The 23,014-nt window shown below is 54.5% G+C and overlaps 4 protein-coding genes and 1 long non-coding RNA gene across 17 annotated transcripts in view; 3 read left to right on the plus strand and 2 right to left on the minus strand.

Annotated features, from left to right (window-relative positions):
• Nucleotides 1-475: 475 nt before the first annotated feature.
• SRRT (serrate, RNA effector molecule) lies at nt 476-11,930 on the plus strand. Of its 6 annotated transcripts, none has more exons than XM_033110650.1 (20): nt 476-805; nt 1,064-1,203; nt 4,495-4,623; nt 4,834-4,980; nt 5,200-5,412; nt 7,274-7,443; nt 7,577-7,761; nt 7,959-8,057; nt 8,141-8,255; nt 8,450-8,607; nt 8,952-9,013; nt 9,125-9,203; nt 9,493-9,681; nt 10,025-10,198; nt 10,290-10,443; nt 10,591-10,784; nt 10,963-11,119; nt 11,324-11,413; nt 11,530-11,656; nt 11,742-11,930. In XM_033110650.1, exons 2-20 carry the CDS (start codon nt 1,082-1,084, stop codon nt 11,815-11,817), a joined length of 2,640 nt encoding a protein of 879 aa, XP_032966541.1. In that variant the 5' UTR covers nt 476-805; nt 1,064-1,081; the 3' UTR covers nt 11,818-11,930. The 6 variants fall into 6 exon arrangements, with proteins under 6 accessions (XP_032966541.1, XP_032966540.1, XP_032966538.1 ...); XM_033110649.1 differs by having other exon boundaries at nt 476-730; nt 11,312-11,413; XM_033110647.1 differs by having other exon boundaries at nt 477-805; nt 11,312-11,413.
• Nucleotides 11,931-12,014: 84 nt separating this feature from the next.
• Nucleotides 12,015-13,172, minus strand: UFSP1 (UFM1 specific peptidase 1 (inactive)). The gene is made up of 3 exons (XM_033110031.1): nt 13,141-13,172; nt 12,927-13,054; nt 12,015-12,876 (listed from the first exon to the last, which is right to left on the minus strand). The coding sequence occupies exons 1-3, from the start codon at nt 13,170-13,172 to the stop codon at nt 12,128-12,130; spliced, it is 909 nt and encodes a 302-aa protein (XP_032965922.1). The 3' UTR covers nt 12,015-12,127.
• Nucleotides 12,869-19,398, minus strand: ACHE (acetylcholinesterase (Cartwright blood group)). Of its 8 annotated transcripts, none has more exons than XM_033110659.1 (6): nt 18,844-19,002; nt 17,565-17,750; nt 16,175-17,264; nt 15,367-15,851; nt 14,412-14,581; nt 12,869-13,551 (listed from the first exon to the last, which is right to left on the minus strand). In XM_033110659.1, exons 3-6 carry the CDS (start codon nt 17,240-17,242, stop codon nt 13,430-13,432), a joined length of 1,845 nt encoding a protein of 614 aa, XP_032966550.1. In that variant the 5' UTR covers nt 17,243-17,264; nt 17,565-17,750; nt 18,844-19,002; the 3' UTR covers nt 12,869-13,429. The 8 variants fall into 8 exon arrangements, with proteins under 8 accessions (XP_032966550.1, XP_032966551.1, XP_032966545.1 ...); XM_033110660.1 differs by having other exon boundaries at nt 16,175-17,267; XM_033110654.1 differs by lacking the exons at nt 17,565-17,750; nt 18,844-19,002 and adding an exon at nt 19,183-19,398.
• LOC117024937 (uncharacterized) lies at nt 13,443-16,361 on the plus strand. The gene is made up of 3 exons (XR_004423534.1): nt 13,443-13,577; nt 14,986-15,087; nt 16,249-16,361. It is a non-coding gene; the product is annotated as an uncharacterized LOC117024937 (long non-coding RNA).
• Nucleotides 19,399-19,519: 121 nt separating the features above from the next.
• The window catches only part of LOC117024650 (mucin-3B), a 29,707-nt gene continuing 26,212 nt past the window's right edge, over nt 19,520-23,014 (plus strand). The window contains exon 1 of the mRNA XM_033110033.1: nt 19,520-19,634. The gene's annotated coding sequence lies outside the window, so the exon portion shown is untranslated. The remainder of the gene's footprint in view (nt 19,635-23,014) is intronic.

Raw genomic sequence — 23,014 nt, forward strand, 5'->3', positions numbered from 1 at the left:
CTCATCAAAGTACTGGTTGGGGATGAGGCTGAGATCTGCCAGTTTTGCCTACAAGAGGAGCCCCCTTTGCAGCATTAGAGCAGGAACAATGGGTTTTGCAGGCAGCACATACGGAGGCACCAATAAAGACTGATCTCCGGTGGGAGCACAAAATGGTGGGAAATACTTTAAAATGGTTCCTCTATCCCGCTAAACCCCGCATTCCCCAAGCCCCTGCCCTGCGAGATGAGAGGGGGGAACGGCCCCGGTTGAGGTCCGGAGGAGCCCGGAGCAAGGTGGTGGGGAACAACAGCAAGATGCGAACCGGTTCAGAACCGGACACTTCCGGGGAAGTGCGACCTTCGACCTCCGCCGGAAGAAGTTCTTCTTCGCTCTTAGATGACTCCACCGCCCGCCTCAGGCTGCGCCTGGTCCTTTCCGGCCTCCGTAGTTACTCTCGGTGGCGCATTTCTCGTCCCTAAAGGCCGCGAGACTTGCGGGTCCCTGTCCCTTCCCATCATCCTCCGGTGCTGCCGGCCTTTCCCTCTTTGGTTTAGTTCTAGTTAGGGCCGCTCAAGGAATAGTTTGTGGTTGGAAGAGCCCTTCCGCGAGTGACGCAGGCGCAGCGCGAGAGGCGCGCGCCCACAGCCCATCCTCCGCTATCCCACTTTCTTTGCATTTCGTTGGCCAGGTAGCTGAGAGCCCTGCATCTCCGTCTCACGCTCTACGCGGTTCTCATCGCGTGCCCGAGGCAAGGGGCGGGCCCAGGTCGCCCAGAGAACCCAGGCCGCTCTAGCGCGACACTAACGGCCGCGACCCCTCCCAGGTGGGGGAGGGGAGGAGCCTGGAGCTCACCCGCGCGGGCGGGCGGGCGGGGGGGAGACGCGCCCTGGCCGACTGGGGTGGGCGGGGGACTCCTGGGGGCGAGTGGAGTGTCTGGGCCGACCACCTGCCGGGGAAGAGGGCTTAGGATGGCGGGGATAGCGGATGACTGGCCTTTGCGAGGGGAGGCGGGTGTGCTGTTTCAGAGGGGCGATCCTTGTACTCCTCTCGTCATTGTTCAATCACCCCGTCTGGGCTGTAGGCCTCCTCAGACCGCGCCATGGGTGACAGTGATGACGAGTACGATCGAAGGCGCAGGGACAAGTTTAGAAGAGAGCGCAGCGACTATGACCGTTCGCGGGAAAGAGATGAAAGACGTCGAGGGGACGATTGGAATGACCGGTGAGACACTTTGCCTCATCTTTGTCCCCGGTCTCATTCTGTAGCACTCCACCCTCATTGCATTTCACTTACAGTTTTATTAAGGCGAACCATCTGAAATCGCTCCTACTTGACTTTTATGTGGTTCATTCAACCTGTTTGCCAAAGATTTTTGAAATATCTGGAAGATCAAAGCAATAGAGCTAAGAAAGATAGCGTGTAGACAAGCAGCATTTAGAAATGTTCTTAAAATGTGTGCACTTTATTGTTTGTAAATGATACCTCAAAAAGTTTGATTCAGAAAAAGTAGTATTATAGAATTGACTTGACTGGAGAGGTTGTCAGACCAGTCCCCTGGCAGAATATGATTAAATTTCTTGTAATTTGTCTTGCCTAAAATCAGAAAGTTCTGTGGACGGTATACATTGTGGCCATAATGGTTGGGTTTGACAGTGATGGGATTAGGTTTGATTCTGCTAGTGATTAACTTTCTGGGATATTCTTGAGTTAATTTATAGTTATATTGTTTCCATTAAGAAACATCTGATGTGGTTTCAAATAAAGTAATCAAGTTTAAGATTTTTTAATATAAGGGGTGTCACAAATACCTAATCAGTGAGCACTTGGCATTGACTTGATTAGGAAACAGATTATCAAAAAAGAAGTTTGCGGTGACTTATTGTGATAGCATTTATTCGTTCATTATGGTTTTGAAAAATGAATTTAGTGAATCGTTCAGTCTGTAAGTCAATGTATCTCTTCATTGTGGAGACTGTGGCACTTTGTTTTCCTTGGTATTTTCTAAGAAAAAAGCAAAGGTGTTTTTCTGAATTCTAGAGATGGGTAAGATGTACTTACTGCCCTTGAGGAGCCTATGGTCTGGGGGGGCAAAATAGCCTGGGGTGTATGCTGCCAATGAGTATGTGAGAGATCATAAAGATGGGAAGCATTGAGAGAACAGATCTTTTAAGGGAGGAGAGGAGTGGTGTGCTGGGGAGAGCTACAGGAAAGCGATGCATAGCGTGACTTGGAATGATGAGTGGGAATTCCCTAGACACAAGTGGTGTGAACAGCTTTGAGCTGTGGATATAACATGCGCAGAAAAGAGTACATATTCTAGTTTTTATGAGTAGTGGTTCTCAGAATGTGGTCCACAGACCTAGGGGGTATGTGAGGTTACAATTATTTCTTATAGCAACACTAAGTATTGACGTTTGCACTGATGGTTCTATAGCAATGATGGGTAAAACTGCTGGAGTCTTAGCACAAATCAAGGCAGTGGCACCAAATAGGGAGGGAAAAAAAAGCTAGTTTCACTTAATGTCCTCGATGAAGCAATAAAACTTTACATTTTTATTAAATTGGATTCTTGAATATACATCTTTTTAATACACATGACAAATGGAAATTATGCATAAAGCACTTCTGCATATAGGAGTACAGTGGTTATCTTGGGAAGAGTATTTGTGGGATTGAGAAGTGAGCTGAATAACGGTATTTTTTTGTATTTTTTTTTGTGTGTGTGTGGGTATGTGAGATGCCTTTTTTTTTGTTTGTTTTAAACCTGAATGAAAGACTGTTAGAACAGTTGTTCCTATTTGGGTACTTGGCAGACTTTTTCTTTATCTTTTTTTAAAAATTTTATTCGTTTCAGGTATACAAAACAACATAGATATATAAACACAAAACATATTTATATATCTCATAAAGTGATAACCCCAATAAGTATATTACCCAACTGACACTGTACATAGTTATTACAATATTAACTATATTCCCTGTGCTATACTTTATATCCTGTGACTTTTTTTTTTAAGTTTGGCAGACGTTTTTTTGAAAACAAACTAGAGAACCTGTCACTTCAAGGAAAATTGTCAGTTTTGTTGCCAATGACGAAGTGGAACTTTTTAGTGAAAACCAAATTTTGGAAAACTTATTATCTACCAATGTGAGCTTGACAGCTGCCCACTACTTAAAGACTTTTCTGAGGAGAGTGGTAGTACTACTAATGAATGATTGATATTATGTGATCGGATGTGTCGAGATCCATTCAAAGAGTAAAACAGAGCAATGGATTTTAATGTAGCAGAGTACAGAATGTTCCTTGATACGTTTCGGATTCAATGGTGCAACCAGCCTTTCAGAAACTACCTCTTCTCAAGTTTTGGTTGGTATCAAAGAATATTCTCAGTTATCTGAAAATGCTATTAAAGTATTCCCGTAAAGTATTCCCAACTACATACCAATGTGAGGCCAGATTTTCTTCATATTTTTTAGCCAAACAACATATCAGAACAGATTGACTATAAAAGCAAATATGAGAATCCAGCTGTCTCTGTTAAGCCAGACCTTGAAAAATAAAATTGTAAACTGTAAAAACAGGGCCACTTTTCTCATTAAAATATTTTTGGAAAATAGCCATTTTTCATAAAAAGGGGTAATTTACGTTAATATACAACTTCAAAATAAATCGGTATTTTTTTCTGTTCTTATTTTGAATACAGTAAGTATTGATAGATGTACCCACATAAGCAAAAACGCTTTAATCTTCTATAATTTTTAAGAATATAAGGGGATCCTAAGACACAAAAGTTTGAAAAGCCACTAGGTTAGAGCAACGGATTTAAAAAATTTTGAGATGGGGATGGGTGCGGCTGGTGACTGGTAGAGAACCTGGAATGACAGCCAGGAACCAAGATTTTGAACAGTGTTATGCGTTGGTATTTAAGCAGGGGCATGGCATGATCAGATTTGTGTTTGAGAAAGATCATTTGACGATAGAGAAGGGCAAAGAGACCAGAGGTGGGTAAGCAGAACCAGTGTTGCACTTAGGAGAAATGACCGGGGCATGACAAAGAGGGCAGCTTTGATAGGCTTTGAGGCAGAGGATTAACAAGCCAATAACAAAATAGTAGTGAGGATGACACTTGATAACTGGATACATGGTGATACATTGATATACTGAGCATGGGAAACAGGAGGAGGAAAGCAAATTGGGCCCATCGTGATGGAAATTATAGGTCAAATTCTGACATGTTGAATTTGAGGTGACAGTGACCGTCTAGTAGGGGATTGTTAATGGTCTTAGTGCTCAGGAAAAAGGCCAGGCTGGAGGAAGCAGAGTTGAGAGCCATCAGTTTGTGAGTAATGGCTGAAATGATGGAAGTAGCCATGAGTCTTCTTCTGTTTAGAGAATAGTTTTATAATTTTAGGCTTTTATCCTTTTAGTCACAGGCTAAAGGGCCTGTCCAGGAGTGTGACGTTGGGATAGCCACGTGTGTCTTATTTACTGGAACTTGTTCTTATCTCCAGAGAGTGGGACCGTGGTCGGGAGCGCCGCAGTCGGGGTGAATATCGTGACTATGACCGGAATAGGCGGGAGCGCTTCTCTCCTCCCCGGCATGAGCTCAGCCCCCCGCAGAAGCGCATGAGGCGAGATTGGTGAGATGGCAACAGTTTTTCTGTCTTACCTCATTTCTGCTGAGAAATTTCCTTTTCTCAAACTTCCTATAAACCCATTTTTTTTTTTTGTCCCTTTAAACCTTTGGGTGAGAGATCACTTTCCATATGCCCCCCTCCGTCTGTTCCGTCCTCCGTGTTCAGGAGAGATGATTCTCTCCTCTGTCTGACTTTTGTGTCCCCTACCCTCAGGGATGAGCACAGCTCTGACCCATACCACAGTGGCTATGAGATGCCTTATGCTGGGGGGGGTGGGGGCCCAACTTATGGCCCCCCTCAGCCCTGGGGCCACCCAGACGTCCACATCATGCAGCATCATGTTCTACCTATCCAGGCCAGGTAAAGACCTGGGGTTCTAGGGTTTTTCGGAGAAGGGAGTTGGTGGGCTTGGGATGGATTGGGGTTGCTGAAGACTGGCAGGAAGTGAGTTAGGCACACAGGAGTGCCTGTTGGGGTGGTAGCAGGTGGTGCCTGGGGTGATGTCCATGTGGGCAAAGAAAGGGGGCAGCTGGCTACCTTGGCCCCCCCATCCCCCCACCCTCTTCCCCCACAACCAAGACTTCCTGACCGGGCCCCCCTCAGGCTGGGCAGCATCGCAGAGATTGACTTGGGTGTGCCACCACCCGTGATGAAGACCTTTAAGGAGTTTCTCCTATCATTGGATGACTCTGTGGATGAGACAGAGGCAGTTAAGCGCTATAATGACTACAAGCTGGATTTTCGAAGGCAGCAGATGCAGGATTTCTTCTTGGCTCATAAGGATGAGGAGTGGTGAGTGCCCCTACTTTCCTGTTATCTGTTTCCTAGCATGTTTCCCCTGGCCCCGCCAGTGGAGCCTGCAGCCCTGTCCTTTTCCCATTTTCCCCAATCCAGAACTTCCTGGGGGGTGGGGGATGGGAAGTACAACAGCATTGGCTGATGGATTCTCCTCCTCACTTCAACGTCTGCCACAGCCCCCTACCCATCTCCCTTCCCCACTGTCCTCAGTCAGTGGGACACCTCCAGGCACCTGGCCAGAGCCACCTGTTCCCTGGGGGCAGCAGACAGACTGCTTCCCATTTGCCGGATTTGGGTCATTGTCATCCCTGATCGCCGGGACCCTGTGTGGCTATGGCATCCTCCCAAAAGCAACGAGTGAATTCAGACAAGAAAAGCAAAGATCTCAGGGTCATTTGACAGAAAAAGAATTTTAATCTTTTTTCTTTTGTTTTTTTTTGTGGATGTTTTAATTTTAATCAACCATCTTTTCCCCCCTTCCTGCTCCTCCTCCTCCTCCTCATCCTCTTTCTGCTCCTCCTCCTTGAAAAGAGCCAGAACTGGGAACTACACCCGCTCATCGACGGAGCTCGGAGCAAACCCACCTCCACCCCCACCATACCCAGACCATACATGAGCCCCTGGGCTGAGCAGCGCTGCCCCGGCCAGGCAGACAGGCAGGGCACTGCTGTGCACAATGCAGCAGCTTAGCTGAATGTGATCGCTCAGGCAGCTAGTCAGTCAGGGCCCCCACCGCGGAGTCCCGCGGGGGGGGCGTCCGGCCGGGACACCCCAGCCAGGAGCCAGCCGGTGGCCCACCTGCCAGCATGGGCCCTGGGCACGCTAGTTAAATCTTGAGCTCTGTTTGACCAAGCGGCCAAGGTAAAGATCCTGGAGGTGATGCCTGCGGCTTTCCTTTCCTCTTATGCTCAACTTGCGGTTCTGTCCTGTCTTTCACTGCCTCCTTTCTTTTTTCTCTCTGTCTTACTCTCATGTACCTTTCTCTCCCTGTCTCTGTTCTTGCTCCCTGCCTAACACTTCCTTCCTCTGTTTTCCACCCCCCTTCCCTCCCAGTTTCTCTTGTCTGGTCTTCAGTTTTTCCCTTTGTTTTTGCTATCTGGGACTTTCTCACACTTTCTCCTTTTTCTCATCTCCTAATTTCCTGTTTTTTCCCCTAAGGTCCTATTTTAAATGTTTTCTTTTCATGCTCCTCCCTAACACCCCGCCCCTCTCCTCTTGCTCTCCCTGTGGGCAGTACCTGAGGTTATAAGGGCATTTCAGGTTCTCCTTTGGTGGTCTGTCCCTGTCCCCTTAACCATCTGCTTATCTTCCCAAGGGGGGAAGAAAGGTATCTTGCCTTTTTTGGCTTTTCCTGTCTGGTACATTTCAGGTTTCCCTCTGTCTTCCAACTAGGGATGGAGGGAGCTGGTGGGAGCAGTCCTTTTAATATCTAGTTTGGGGTTGGCAAGGAGAGGGAGGTTCTTTGGGGCCTACTGTTTCCTTAGCCTTCCTCATAAGCTTTGGGAAACTATACTTTTTTAAGTTAATGTTTCCCAGAGACTTAGGGCAATCAATTTGCCTCTCCAACCCTGTCCCTCCTGCCCCCACTCCCTCCCCCCGCCCCCCATAGTCACTACTCTTCCCAAATCCAGAGCTCTTAGTTCCTGGCTCTCCCCCAGATCATCTCAGAGCATAAGCTCTGGTTCCTTTAGGGGTATTGGGTGGTTCTAGTGCACCTCTCTTCCCAGTCTCTCTGCTTTTATGACCTTTTGTGGGTGTGAGGATGGGGGCTAAGCCCTGATTTTCCTGGGCCCCTCCCTATGTCCTGGCCCTGGCCTCCAGTGACTATTTTGTCTTTTCCCTCCCTACTTTACAGGTTTCGGTCTAAGTACCACCCGGATGAGGTGGGGAAGCGTCGGCAGGAGGCCCGGGGGGCCCTGCAAAACCGACTGAGGGTGTTCCTGTCCCTCATGGAGAGTGGCTGGTTTGATAATCTTCTCCTGGACATAGACAAAGCTGATGCCATTGTCAAGATGCTGGATGCAGGTGTGTAGACTGGGAGGGGCAGTGGGTGTCTGGTGACCAAGGTCTTTGTTGAGAAATAGAAGTAGGTTGACAGAAAGCCAGAGACTGAAGGCCAGGGCCCTTGGATTATAACCTCTGTTCCCTTTGTTGGTAGCTGTGATTAAGATGGAAGGAGGTACAGAGAATGATCTACGCATCCTGGAACAGGAGGAAGAGGAAGAACAGGCAGGAAAGCCTGGGGAGCCCAGCAAGAAAGAGGAAGGCCGGGCTGGGCCAGGCCTGGTAGATGGAGAGCGCAAGGCCAATGAGAAGGAAGACAAGAAGGAAGATGGCAAACAGGTCTGGGTGCTGCCTGTGATCATCGGGGGGAGGGGAACAGCTGTTTTGGTGGTGGGGTCCCCAGGAGCTGGAACTAGAGGATTGTGTATTGGATGTGGGAGAGGTGAACTTCCGGGCTCAGCTGTGGAGGGTGGGAGGTGCTCTCTGATAAAGATTGCTGGGGAGATGGACATCCCAGTGACTGCGTCTACCTGTAGGCTGAAAATGACAGTCCTAGTGATGACAAAACTAAGAAATCTGAGGGTGATGGGGACAAAGAAGAGAAGAAAGAAGACTCTGAGAAAGAAGCCAAAAAGGTAGGGGCTCTCCCGCAGGCGGTCAGTGTCAGGGCGAGGGCCCTGGTCAGGCGGCTCACCTCCTCTTGCCGTGACTCCCACAGAGCAGCAAGAAGCGGAATAGGAAGCACAGTGGTGACGACAGCTTTGACGAAGGCAGCGTGTCCGAGTCGGAGTCAGAGTCTGAGAGTGGCCAAGCTGAGGAGAAGGAGGAGGCTGGTAGGTTTTATTTTCTGCTGCTAGTCCATTCTCTTCCTACTGAACAGGAGTGGGAGAAGTGAGAGGTTGGTGAAATGCACGGGAGGGTGGCCTTTTGGGAGACACAGTTGGGGTGGGGTGGGAGTTTGACAGCTTCTCTATCCTCCCCTCCAAAATCAATAAAAATTCATCAACTCCCCCCACTTCCTGTATAGAAGAAGCACTCAAGGAAAAGGAGAAGCCCAAGGAAGAGGAAAGGGAGAAGCCCAAGGATATTCCAGGGCCAGAATGTAAACCCCGGCCCCTGCATAAGACTTGCTCTCTCTTCATGCGCAATATCGCACCCAACATCTCCCGGGCTGAGATCATTTCTGTGAGTGGGGAAAATGGCACTGGGGGCAGCGATGACACTCAGGCTGCATCCTTGGGTCGGGTCGGGATGTGCGAGGTGGGGAGAAGATAATCGGGCACTGTTTATGACACACACCCCTATTTCTTTAATAGGGAGGTCCCCTCCCCACGGGCCAATGCCTTTTGAGGGTTGGTCCTGGTTGCACCATTTGCTTTCAAGTGCTGTTATTACTAAGTTCTTTGTTGGTTTTCCCTTGTACAAGGAAAGACTCAAAGGCAGTTCCTCAGGGTTCTGAGGACATGGGGATTGAAGAAAGGAGTAAATCCTTTGAATCACTAAAGGTTTCTCTTCCTCTGCTTTTCCAGCTTTGTAAAAGATATCCAGGCTTTATGCGTGTGGCACTGTCGGAGCCCCAGCCTGAGAGGAGGTGAGGAATGGAGAGCAGTGTGACCATGGATACCTTGGAAATAAGGTGCAGGGGAAGGTTAATGGCCATCATCCACCCCAGGATGATGCTGATGTTTTCTTTCTTGTTTAGGTTTTTCCGTCGTGGCTGGGTGACGTTTGACCGCAGTGTTAACATCAAAGAGATCTGCTGGAACCTGCAGAATATCCGAGTGAGTGCTGGGATGGGACTGTTTTGAGGAAGAAAAGGTGTGGCTCTCCACACCTCTGATTCCTTTGTTCATGAATTGCTTCATTCATTCTGCCCCGTTTCATCCATTCAGTCTGTCCACGCTAATTGTGTACTGTTGTCTCTGGGCTAGGTCCCGGGACTATCACCGTGGCCACACCTGGTCCCTGTCCTCAGGGAGCTCACAGTTTAATCACTGGTGCTCTCCATAGGGCCAGTCTTTGAGTTGCTGCTTCTTGGGCAAGTGTGGGTAAGCTTTCTGTTTCTTGCAGCTCCGGGAGTGTGAGTTGAGTCCTGGCGTAAATAGAGACCTGACCCGTCGTGTCCGCAATATTAATGGCATTACCCAACACAAGCAGATAGTGCGCAACGACATCAAACTGGCAGCCAAGCTGATCCATACGCTGGATGACAGGACCCAGCTCTGGGCCTCCGAGCCTGGGACACCTCCTCTGCCAACAGTCAGTGACTCCCCAGATAACTTTTTCAAAAAGCAGCTAATACCCTTATCTGCTGTGGGCACCTCTGGTCTTACATGATCTGTAGCATTGACCCCTTATACCCACCTTCTTGTGGCCTTTCTATGCAGCACCTTTATCTTCCAGCAGAACAGACTGGTATAATTATTTGTGGGTTAGGATAGAACAAACATAAACATGAAGATAAATCCTGAGGCAGCAGTAACGGGCCATGTGAGCCTTGAATTCCTTCCCCCATCACCTGCCTTTTCAGAAGAGGTTCCTAGGCTCCCTACCCCGAGGGGCTTTCTCTGCCTCATTTCTCGCTCTTCTCCCTCCCAACCAGAGTCTGCCTTCTCAGAACCCAATCTTGAAGAATATCACTGACTACCTGATAGAGGAAGTGAGTGCTGAGGAGGAGGAGCTACTGGGGAGCAGTGGGGGCCCCCCGCCTGAGGAGCCTCCTAAGGAAGGGAACCCAGCGGAGATCAACGTGGAACGGGATGAGAAGCTGATCAAGGTGCCAGTGAAAAGTGTGGGATGAACAAGAGCCTGGCTTGGAGCGGTAAGGGGGCAAGAGTGGTGAACTCACGGCTTCTCATTTCTCTTAGGTTTTGGACAAACTCCTCCTCTATTTGCGCATTGTGCATTCCCTGGATTATTATAACACATGCGAGTATCCCAATGAGGATGAAATGCCCAACCGATGTGGCATCATCCATGTTCGGGGGCCCATGCCACCCAACCGCATCAGTCATGGAGAAGGTGAGGTCCCCTGGCTGAGTCCCCTTTGGTTCCCCTTTCTTCCCTTTCTACTCTGGAGCAGTGCTCTGTCCCCTCCTTCTTGCTTATTCCTTGAAGCTTCTGGCTCCCTTCTCCAACCTGCTGTCTGTCTCTGTTCCCAAACCACAGTACTAGAGTGGCAGAAGACATTTGAGGAAAAGCTGACTCCACTGCTGAGTGTGCGGGAATCTCTATCAGAGGAAGAGGCCCAGAAGATGGGTCGCAAAGACCCTGAGCAGGAAGTGGAAAAGTTTGTCACCTCTAACACCCAGGAACTGGGCAAGGATAAGTGGCTTTGCCCTCTCAGTGGCAAGAAATTCAAGGTCTGAGATGTTAGAGTTGTGTGTGAGATGGGTGGGAGGAGTGGGTGGAGCCAGGAATCTACCTCCAGGATACTGCTCATTTGTGATTGGTAGGAGGGGAAGGTGATTATCCTTCCAGATGGGGTCTGGGGAATTAGGGAACTGCTTGCTCTATTCTGACCCTCTCCTCTCCACCCAGGGCCCTGAGTTTGTACGCAAACATATCTTCAACAAACATGCAGAGAAAATTGAGGAAGTGAAGAAGGAGGTGGCATTTTTTAACAACTTTCTCACTGATGCCAAGCGCCCAGCTCTGCCTGAGATCAAGCCAGCTCAGCCACCTGGCCCTGCCCAGAGTAAGATATGATCCATGAGGGTGTGCCACTTTCCATCTTCCTTGACTATGCAAGGACTCCTGTTTCTATATCCTATTTTCCCCTGAAAAAAGTTTCTGCTCCACTCTCAGGCCATATTCCTAAGTCAGTTGTTTGCAAACCTCCCCTCCCCCCCCCCCCCCCCCGCAGTAATTCATGTCCCTATTCGTGTTGTACTCCCCCCAGGCCTGACCCCGGGACTCCCCTACCCACACCAGACTCCCCAGGGCCTGATGCCCTATGGTCAACCCCGGCCCCCCATCTTGGGCTATGGAGGTAAGTACAGGAGGGACTTGAAAGGGCTTGGTGGTTGTGAGGGGCTGGGAGAAAGAAAACAGCCCAGGTGTAGTTGAGGTCATAGATGTTCAACTCGACACTGATCTTTTTCATAGCTGGTGCTGTCCGTCCTGCAGTCCCCACAGGAGGGCCTCCATATCCCCATGCCCCCTATGGTGCTGGCCGAGGGAACTATGATGCCTTCCGAGGCCAGGGAGGTTATCCTGGGAAACCTCGCAACAGGTAAGAACGAGCTAAGATATCCAAACTTTCTTGCCCTCTTCAGACTGGGACCAACTCTCATCCCATCTTCTTTCTTACCTCACAGGATGGTCCGTGGAGACCCACGGGCCATTGTGGAATACCGTGACCTGGATGCTCCAGATGACGTGGATTTCTTTTGAGCCATCTACTTTCCTCACTCTTGGTATCATCTATACTTGTGACTGCCTTGTCCCAGCTCTGAGAATTTTTTGTACGTCCAGCCCTACTGCCAATAAAAGCACTTCCACAGTGACTCCTGACTGAATATATATTATGTCCCCAGATCCTCCTAAACATTGGCTGGGGCAGTGGTTAGCTGAGTCTTGCCACTTTATTGACGCCAATGGCCCCAGGCTTCTAAGCCTCTGCTTTTGAGAATGGGTAGGTGTCTGTGCGGGTGGGGTGAGGTGGGGCGGGACAGCTGACAGTTTTAGTTCTGGGATCTTTGCCTCAGTTCAGGGCTTGCCGCTGCTTTTCCGAGTTATGGCTGGTCAAACACAGGTTGTAGAAGGAGTTGGGGTCAAAGGCTGTGCTTACCTCTCGCCAGCCCACCCACCCAGCAGCCTGTAGTTCACTGGAGTTTTTCGGAGGACCCCAGCAGTGAGGGTCTAATACCAGGACGTAGGCTTCGGTGCCTGGCCCCAGGCAGACCCCCAGCAAGGCCTTGGACTGGGCATCTGCATCACCCCCAACCATTACAGGACCCCCGCCCCCTGCGAAGTGGGAGTAAAGCCTCTCCAGTTCCCCCTGAAGCCCTGCTCCACGGGGCACATGGCATAGGCGCCCCTTGGGCCCTCCGAAGTAGTCGAGGCAGAGGCTGGCCTCTACACAGCCGATCCAGCTCCGGGAGCCCCGGAACCCAGGAGGTTTGTCGCCCATGTCCTCCAGTGCAGTCTGCACGGCGACAAGCCCGGGCACGCCCGCGGGCCTGCCCTCTGGCCAGGAGCACAGAGTCTGTAGAGTGCGGTATCCGCAGCCCCAGCCTCGGTCGTCCAGGCCGTCGCAACCGTAGTGATAGTAGAGGTAGTGACCCGAGAGGACAGCCAGGCGAACGGGGCCACGTCCGGGTGGGGCAAGGCCCATGTGGACGTCCTTCAGTAGATCCAGGGCGGTCGGCTGGAGCGGAGGTTGCCGAGGCCAGGCAGATGCTGCGTCCTGGCGGCGCAGAGCAAACTCCAGGGAGAACTCAGGCTCCAGCGCTTACTCTTGGCCCTGGGTCTTGGGCTAGCTGCGGACAGAACAGGCACACAGGACCTGGCGACTTTCTTGCTGGGAACCAGGCAGCAGCTGAAGGAGGGCACTGTGGAGGCTCCGCCGACCCGCGGGGTTCCCACAATGCACCGCCGCGGGCCCCTCCGCCAAGCCCGCACCTCCCTTCTGCGCAGGCGCGAGTTCCGCCACGCAGGGGCGGGCGCGCAGCGTCGCGGCTCAGAGTCTGCCAGTCCGCGGGCTCCGGCGCCTACCCTTCCATTCCCTCAGCCCCGTGGTTAGGCATTCCGTCCAACCCCCGCTTCCCAGTCGCGTACACGCCTGTGGCTGTAACAGTTTATTGGCAGCCCAGAGGGGCGAAGGCACCGCGGGGGAGGGGGCTCGGCCGAGACATGCAGAAGACCGGGAACCCAGGGGGAAAGTCGGGGGGGGGGCAGGGTCTAGGGCTCCTCTGTTATATCCCAGCCCCTAGATAAATAGTATATACAGCTAGTGGGCCGGGAGGGGCGGGCAGGGCGGCGGGGCGTGGGGGTCCCGCCTGCGTCACAGGTCTGAACAGCGATCCTGCTTGCTGTAATGGTCAAACTGGTTCTTCCAGTGCACCATGTAGGAGCTCCAGCGGTGGAACTCGGCCTTCCACTGGCGCTCCGCCTCGTCCAGCGTGTCTGCGGCCAGGCCGCCCGGCAAGTGGGTGCGTCGGGGGGAGGACACGGGGAAGGTCGGGGAACGGACACGAGGGGTGGGAGCGTGAGTGCAGGAGGATTCAAGGAGAAAATAGGAGGCCACGTGGGATGGTGGAAAAAGGATCAGGAGAACATGCGAAAGACGAAAGTCCAGAGGGAGGATGAGGGTAGGGGCGGGGCCAGGGGAGGAGGGAGGGGGAGAAAATGACCGGAAGACAAGGGGACGGAAGGGATCAGAAAAGGAACATCCGTAGGTTTATGGGGAAAAGAGAAGAGACAGAAATGGTTGACGGTTGGTTATAGCCCCTCTGGGAGGTCCTATCTAACCCGGGTTTTCCCTCTCCCCCCAAACTCCAGGCTCAGGCCCTAAGGAATAATTTTATAAAAAAGGAAAATTGGCTTTTTCATTTCTATTTAAACAACAAAGGCGTGTGGGTCCCTGAGACGGGTTGTAGGTCACCCCTCCCCACTCCCTGTCCAGTTTGAGTCTCTCGGTTTGAGGAGGGAAGGGGCACTGGGTCGGAGATCCCTGAGTGGTGCCCTTCTCCCATGGTCCCACCACTCTTTAGAGGAGGGTCCCCTGAGGCCGGAGGGGTAAGAGGCCGTGGTCACAGCTGCAGGAGCCGGGAGAGAAGGAGGAGTAGGAGGGGTAGGGAAAGGCCGGGCCTGGGCCTCGGGGCAGCCTCCCCGTGGGCGGGGCCTGGGCAGGTGCTGGGAGCCTCCGAGGCTGGTGGGGAGAAGAGAGGGGTTACACCCCGCCGGCTTCCACTCCCCTTTCTCTCTCCGCGCCCCATTTCCCCCCTCCCCCTCCGCCAAGCCCCTGCCCGCTGGCCCCTGCGTACCGGTGGCGCTGAGCAATTTGGGTAGGAAGCCGTTCCAGAAGGCGCAGGCCTGGGCGCGGAGACCCCGCCTCACCTCCAGCGGCCGCAGATTTAGGCTGACGTACTGCTGCACTCCCGCGGTGTACGGTGGCCACTGCGTGGCTTTGGGGTCCTGGGGTTCATTGGGGTCCCTGCGGAAGGAAAGGTAAGGCTCAGCCTCAGGCAAGCCTGCCCTGCCCTGGGGGCTGGGGAATGGAGAGAGAGGAGGAGGAGGCAGGCTGCTTCCAGACTGCATGGCTTCTCCGCTCCAAGGGGCGCCCCATCCCCTCCCTCCCACTGCTTAATCCTTCTCTTATCTTCTCCAGTATCCCTCAACATCGGAGTCTTCCCATACCTCCTGCCCTACCTTTCTGTGTTTCCTCTCCCTTTCTCTCAGTTTTTCTGCTCCATCATCGTCTTTGTTTCTCTCATTTAAAAAAACTGATGATTTATTGAGCCCTTACTCTGTAACGGGGCTCAGTCCTATCTCTACAAAACATCACATTTACTTCTGACAACGCCCATGTGATACCGGATTTATTGTCCCCTTCTTCAGACAGGTAAAACTCTCCGTGTGCCCAGGGGCGCATGTCACAGCCAATAAAATCACCACTGGTCCAATTGATCAGCTTTGCAGTTGACGCACCGAACTACTATGGTAACTCCTCTCTCTGTCTCTCATGGTCCAGCTCTTTCCTTCGCCTCCCTCTGCTGCTGTCCTTGTCTTGTCAAGAGCTGCCACCCTGCTTTCCTTCCTCTTCCCTTCCTCCTCCTTTCCTCTCCTATCCTGTCATTCTCTCTCTCCCCCTTTATCTCCTTTGGGAACTTTCCCCTCTCTGCTCTCTCTGGCCCTTACTGTCTCTGCTTGTTTCCCCCTTTCTCCCCCTCCCCCACCTCCCTGGCTCCCTGAAGCCGTCCTCCCCTCAGCACTGCTGACCCTGAGCGGGCGAAGTTGGCCCAGTATCTCATCAGTCGCTGGGCAAAGGCTCTCTCCTCGACGGTGTAGTTTAGCGAGGGTTCCAGAGGGAGCCCAAAGATGAACTCGATCTCGTAGCCGTGGGGCACCCCCATCCAGAGGGGCCAGGGGAGTGTGGACGCACGGTGTTCAAAGATGTAGGCATAGACCCGAGCACCCTGGGCGGCCAGTCGCCCAGCCAGCTGGGCCACTGGGCACACGACATTGTGGTCGCCCACCACATCATTCATGGCCTCCCTCAGGCGTGCCGGGTCCTCAGGGTGCAGCCAGTCTGTGTAATGCAGGACCACAGCCTCGGCAGCCAGGTCACTTGCCTGGGGGACCCCGACCCGCACCCCGGCCAGGAACTGGGCCCGGCTGATGAGAGACTCGTTGTCTTTGCTGAAGCCTGGGGCCCCGTAAACCAGAAAATAGGAGCCCTCATCCTTCACCACACCCACCAGCACCTGAGGGGACAGGAGGTGGGGAGACACAGACAGACAGGCAGACAGAAACAGATGGACAGACAGAGCCAGAGAGATGAACAGTTACAGACCCAGAACCATGAAGGAAGAGAGTACAAGATTGGGGATGGAGAGAAGGAGAAAATACACCCACATTTCCTTTCCTCTGTCCCACTGGCCACCCTGGGATCAAGCCCTCAGGGAAGAGAAACCTGGGCCTTTGGGAGTGGGCCTTGAGAAGCTCTCATGTCTGGGTCCCCAGGGGGAGGGCGGGAGGGAGAACAGGCCTAGAGGAACCAGCTTCACCCCCTCCAGCCACTAGTCACCTGCAGGCCGTGGAAGTCTCCAGTGTTGATGAGGGCCTCGGGCGTGTCACTGAGGAAGTCTCCGTCCACTACAGGCACGAAAGAAAAGCGGAAGATGCTTTCCTGAGGCAGCACATGCCACTCGTGATCCACCAGGTCCTGAGCTGGTCGTGTCCGCAGGCAAGCAACCAACTCTGTGTCATTGCTACCAGCCCCACCTGGGGGACAGCCTACGAGGCGGGCCAGTAGTGTGGCCCTGCGGCGGGCCTCTCCCATGCTCACCGTGGCCCAGGGCCCATTGGGTGCACCGCTCTGCAGCACAGCCCTGTGGAACAGGCCCCGGCTGGGTGGGGACAGCAGGTGCATGCCCACAGAGGCGGCACCTGCACTTTCCCCAAACAGAGTCACTGACATTGGGTCCCCCCCAAAGGCTGCCACATTCTCCTGCACCCACTGCAGGGCCAGCCTCTGATCAAGGAGACCCACATTGCCTGGGGCCTCCCGGCTCCCTGGCAGGGCCAGGAAGCCAAAGGCTCCCACGCGGTAGTTCATGGATACCAGCACAGTCCCTTCGGCCTGGGCCAGGAAGCGGCCATCATAAACGTCCAAGGAGGAGGCCCCACTGTAGAAGCCGCCCCCATAGATCCAGACGAGGACAGAGGTGGGGGATGCAGGCCGAGGGTATGGTGTCCACACGTTGAGGTAGAGGCAGTCCTCACTCAGCTCACGGTTGGGGTTCCACATCTCGCTGCCCTCAAAGCCAGGGTACAAGGTGTCCACGTATTGGTAGCAGACACTTTGGAAGGCGGTGGCGTCCAGCACCCCTGACCAGGGCTGCTTGGGCTCCGGTGGCAGAAAACGACGGGAGCCCACAGGTGGCTCTGCGAAGGGGATGCCCAGAAAAGCAGAGACAGGGCCCCCAGGGGCCTCCAGGCGGATGCCCTGCAGCTGGCCCCCACGCACCGTCACCCGAAGCTTTGGGTCCTCCAGGTGCTCAGCCTCTGCCCCTCCTCCCAGGAGGAAGAGGAGGAGGAGAAGGAGTGGGGCCATCGGGAAGGGAGTGTGTAGAGGACACCACTGGAGCCTCATGGCTGCCAGGGCAGGCAGGCAGCTGCTGGGAGAAAGAATGGCAGAGGGTAAAGGCCTGAGGCTGCCAGGAGGGAGGAGATGAGGTAACATTCTTGCCCAGGGGTTATCGCTGAGCTGCAGAGAGGTGGGGCAGGTTGGTGGAGAGGAGGAGACAAATAGAGGGAGGGAGACAGACATAGAGACAAGGACACAGGCAGACAGGGAGAAGCAAGAGGGATCAGAGACCAGGCACATAGATACTCAGCAGACAAATATAGGGTACAGAGATGAGACCTGCCAAGCAATTCCCTCCCCTGCCCCGCAGAGGGCCCACCGCCCTCACCTCCTTGCCTCAGCTGGGTGGACTGGGTTGGGCCCAGTGCAAGCAGTGCGGGCAGCGGCACTAGAGGCCGAAGTCAACGCACAGGCCACCCGACAGGGGCGGGCCCTTGCTGACGGGAGGCGCCGAAGAGGGCGCTTTCGGTGGAGTGAAGGAGAAGCCTCTCCTCCGTTGGTCAGGACCAGGGCCCTTGGGGGGTGGTTTGGGCAATCAGGGTGTGGGAACCGCAGGTCCTGGGGCAAATCCTGCCTACTCCACACCCTCCTCCCCATCCTGCCTCATCCACTGTGTGGCACAGGCGCTGGTGCCCGCGAATGCCGGTCAGCTGCGCATCCCAGTCGCCTAGCCTCAGCAAACGACCTCGCTAGCCCTGGACCCCAGGATTCGAGCCCCCCATCCATCTGATGCTGCTGTGCACGCTGCCGCCAGACAGGGGCAGTACAGACCGAGAAAAGGACGGCGCCCGCCGCCCCGAGTCCAGGAGCCGGGAACTTGGGGCGGGGGCTTGCAGGCATTGCGGAAGGGTCTGAAGGGCGAGCCGGGACGCTTGTGTTCCCGGAGCTCCAGAGATCCCCGGCTGCAGGGGCGGGGGCGCTATTTTGAGGCAGCAGCTGCTGCGGTTCCGGCATCTCCAGCCAAGGGATCAAAATTCCCCGGGTCGGAACTACCCCCTCTCGCGGCGGTCACCCCTCATCCAGTCCCCGGTGCCCCGAGCTGGGGTGGTGGTGGTGGTGCTGAGATTAACTAGGAAACCCGAGTGGGACTAATTATAACTCAGGGCTTCCGCTGATCTCGCTAGAGATCAGCCTCCCCTTGCCCCCAAATAGAGACGGAGTCCCTGTGGGAAGGAGACGCCTGGGCCTGGGAGGGGGCTATGGCTGGGCGCTGCGCCGGGGCGCTGGGGTCGCGGGGATCAGGTGGGCCCAGCTGGGCTCCAGGAACCTGCGCAGCCCGGGTTCTGCCCCAAGCAGGGGGCATCTTCCAGTGGCCCCAGACTTGGGGACGAGCTGGGGAAGGGGGGCTCTGGGGTCCCCGCAGGCAATCGAGAACAGGCGGCGGCCAGCCCTGCGGGGTGCCGGTTCCCGTGCGGGCGACCGCAAGTCTGCGGCGGCGAGGGAAGAGTTAAGGATGAGTGTGGGGCGGTGGAGGGCGTCGCTGGGCAGGCCCGGGGGCGCAGCGGGCGTCCGGTTTGGGGGCTTGGATCCCTCCGGAGTGTACCGTCCGCCGGACGCGGAATAGGCCACGGGCCGAGAGAGGGTCCCGGGAGGGGCAGGAGACTCACCTGAGGCAGCCAGGCCGGGCCGGGCCGCGCCGTGCCTCGCCGGGGGCTGGAGGCGGCCGAGGTTCCCTGGCGCAGGCTGAGCCGAGTCTGACAGCCGCCGCCTTCGGCCCCCCGCACACACCCACTCCGGGCCACACGGCGCCCCCGCCCCCTCCCACTGTCTCCGCCCCCGCCCCTCCCCGCCGCCCTGGGCTGCCACCTCCACTCTGTCTCTTCCTAGGAGCCGAGATCTAGCGACCCGGGAGCCCAGACGGATGCCAGTGACAGACGTCGACAGACGGACAGACACGCGGTGACAGACACAAACGAAAGAACCGCAGCGGCAGGGCAGACACCCACAGTGATAGACGGACAGAATTCCCCGGAGACAGACAACGCAGACCGATGGTCTCCTGCAGTAACCGCCACAAAGGCAGCGACCGACATTCACACACGGACACACTCGGACACAGTGACAGCCTCTGTGGGGGCTGGGTGCGGAATAAATTAGCATCCCTAGCCACGACACAGCAGGGGTGGCATTGAGGGACCGGCATAAGAAAGTGTGGCTGAGGACCTCCTCAGAGGTCCGGGCAGCACTGGTGGATAAAAAGTGACGTGGGACACGCCTGTGGGAATAAAGATGTGAATATGAGATCACGAGTGGAAATAAGGGGGCCTTGAAGGAGGAAGGGGACCGGAGAAGTCACTCGAGGACACCCCAGAAGGAAGCCCAAAGTGGTGGCAAGCCAAAGGCTGCGGTGCGAGGCCGCCCTCCGCTGTCTTAGTGGAAACTTCTGGAACCCTCGCGGGTAGGTTATCTCTGGTTCCCTGACGGGTGACCTCGGACTTCGTCACCAGGGTCCGGCCGGGGCATGACATCACCAGGCCAGGCTCCCATTGGCCGCCGCGGCCGGCAGGTGGGAGCGGCCTAGCCCCAGCGCCCCCAGCCCTTTCTGAGGGGCCGGGTTCGCACGGACCCCCCCACGTCCCGCCCTCTGGGGGATCACCTTTGGGAATGTGCGGCCGCGGCGGCGTCTCACGCCCGAGGTGAGGGCGGAAAAGTGTGCAGCGGTGACCGCACAAGTGCACCGCACCAAGGGACCCCCCCCACCCCTATCCGGACAGCGAGCTCGCGAGCCCGCAGCCCGCTGCGTGGAGTACCCCGCGGCTCTGGAGAGCGTCCGGGCATACGTGCGTGCGCGCGCGCGGCGGTGCGAGGCGTTGCGTGGGGTGGGCGCGCACGCGCACGCGCACTCAGCCGCCGAGCGCCCTGCAGGGTCTCGGACCGTGTCTGCTGAGGGCCCACGGGCACCAGGTTTCGAGGTTTCATGAGGGTCGTGGGGTCCGCCGGAATCCAGAGACGTGACCCTCCCTGGGCCGTGCAGTCCTGGCTCTTCAAGCTGCGCGCCCCCCAGCATTCGCGCGCCCGCAGGCCCGCGGACCCGCGCGGAGTCTGCTCTCCGATCGCGAGAGGCGGCCGCCAGGTGGCGCAGAAGGTAGCGGCTCGGGCCTCGGAGACTGGGAAGGGGATAGGGGCGATTAACCAACCCGTCGCCATCTCTTCCCCTTGTTTCCGGCTTTCCGCGCTCCACTCTTCAGGCATCCCAAATGCCCTGCACGGACACGGAGGTTCCCTGCATCCGGCTTTCAGCGTCCTGGCCCCACTGGTTGAGGGCTCGCCAGTGATCAGACCACATCCCCAGTCCAGCACCCTGAAGAGCAGGCATAAGGTCTGTGGGTGGGAAGGGAGAACAGAAAAATGGACAGTCAGTGTAGCTGCGGGAGAAAAGGAAATGACGCGGGCTTCCCAGCGTGGTAATTATGAATTATTAGAATGATGAAAACCAACTATGAATGAATGAATGAGCAGAGGCCTGCCCCCAGCCTAAGGCTGAAGGGATATTTGACCTGTGAAGGCCCTGGTCGTGATGGGGGTTTGCCTCTCTGCCACTCTCCAAAATGAGCTGTGCCACACAGGCGCCTTACCTGACGTCTCCAATCAGGAGTCCCTAAACCTGAACCGTGGAGATAGGGCGGGGACAGCCTATATAGCCCCGGGTTATCATGAATTAGTGATGCTTAGATAGCTTAGAAGGTGAGAGAGCATGGCGTGTTCTAGGAGCTGACCCAGCAGAGACTCCCTCAGAAAGACCAGTGCTGATCTCAGGCTGTACCTGTCACTGGAGCCAAGGACAGGACACCCAAGGTGGGCTGGACTCGCCCAGGGAGGCAGACCCTATATTCATTTGGGTTGTGGTAAGTGGATTTAGCCAGAAAAAGTGCCCAGATGTGACTGCAGGGCCTGCCTGCTTAGGGATGGCATCAGCAGGGCAGTACCAGTGAGGGATTTGTGGGAGGTAAGGGTAAGGCAGCCATCACATCTGCATTCCGGCCAGCAGGAAGGACTAAAGAAGGGCATTGTTCTCCTCTTTAAGGACATTTTTTTGGAAATCAATCATGTTTTTGGAGTGTTCTGAAGCCAATCAGAACAGGAGAGAGAAGGGGAAGTGGAGTTTCCAAAGACGGTCAAGAATCTGGAGCAGGAAGAGGATGTAGCCATTGATGTCAGCACCTCCTTCCCATTCCCCAGGCCTGAGGGGATGGGAGGAAGGGCAGGCAGGCCCAGTAACGGGGTAGGTTGGAATCTGAGGAGGGTGTCCTACTCCTGGAGCCCCTGATGTGTTTCCCCAGACCCTGGGTCAGGGAGGAGTCAGTGTCCAGTCAGATGAATCTGCACTCCGGTGCATCTGAGTCCTAGGGCACTCAGGCCCTGTGCCTGCGAGGCAGGTGCTGCAGGAGGCTGGGGCTCTGCAGCTGCGAGCAGCTTTAGGAGATGTGCTGCCGGGTGTGTCCTCAGCCTGCAGGTTATCCCAGGATGGTGAGTGTGGAGGGGACCATGAAGACTATGTGCCCATCTCAGAGAGTTTTTAAATGAGCAGGGGACCATTTGAGAATAAGGGGTGCAGGTGTTGGGATATCCACAGTGCATTGGAGTAAACCCTGGACTGGCGGTCCTGACTTGAGTGTGTGTCAGAATCACGGGGGACCACTTAGAGGAACTGATCCAATTGGTGTTGGGTGGAGTCCTTAAGTCTGCATTTTTACCACGTCATCAGGGCAGTTCTCTGAGGGTGGTCTGAGGACCACATGAGGAGAAATGCTGGACTAGGTGCCCCCACAGTCAGTCCAAACTGACGTCCTGAGGACCAACAGACTGTGTGAGTCAACACGAGGTGTGATGGGCAGTCAGCAGGTACAAGAGCTAACGGACACCTCCGGCCACGAAGGGAGATGGACAAGGATTTGAGCTTATTCTTAAAAATGGATACAACTTCCAGGAACAATTCCTCTTTTTACCTTGAGCCTCTCCCCAACCTTAGTCAACCCAGGGATCTCACCTGTCTCGCCATGACACTTCCCCACACAGTCCAACCTCCCCAACGTCCTCTGTGACCCCACCTTCCACAGCCATCACTACAGGGATGTCCTGGATTCTTCCATTTCTTCCTTCTCCATGTCTGTTTACCCAGGACTCAATCTTGCTTTGACCACCAGTCCTGCCACTTCAGGGAATACTCCTACTTCCCTTGCATGTCTGTCTCCCACTTTTGCCAACACAGGGAACCCCTTATTTCTATTACAGCCCTTACCGCATCTCTGCCAATAAAAAAGATTTTCATCTCCTCTGTTTATTGGTTAGGATTCAGTTCAGCTATGTGAGACAGAAAACCAAACAAAAATGGCTTGAATGAAATATAACAGACATATATTTTTTTCTTACATAAAAGTTGGCCATGGAAGGTCTGCAGGGTGCCCTGAATGCCAGGGACCAGGTTCCTTTCCACAGAATTTTGTTTCTTAACTATTTTCAGCATGTACTTTCAACTTCATAGTATAATGCAGCTGCTGGAGCATCAGCCATCACATCTGCCTTCCAGCCGACAGGACGGAGGAAGGACTGGAAAAGGAATCACACACACAGCCTTCGCTTATATCCAACTGGGCAGAACTTAAACCTAAGGTCATAAATGGCGATGCAGGAGGTTCAGAGATGTAGTTTTTGTTCTGCATGACTGTGTACTCATGTAAAATTTGTCTGTCCTAATACTAAGGAAGAAGAGGGAGCAGATAATGGGACAGCCATTGTCTGAGGCCACTGCCCCAACCCCCATTAAGCGGGATTGACCTG

Source organism: Rhinolophus ferrumequinum, chromosome 7 (assembly GCF_004115265.2).
Source record: "Rhinolophus ferrumequinum isolate MPI-CBG mRhiFer1 chromosome 7, mRhiFer1_v1.p, whole genome shotgun sequence".
NCBI lineage: Eukaryota > Metazoa > Chordata > Mammalia > Chiroptera > Rhinolophidae > Rhinolophus > Rhinolophus ferrumequinum.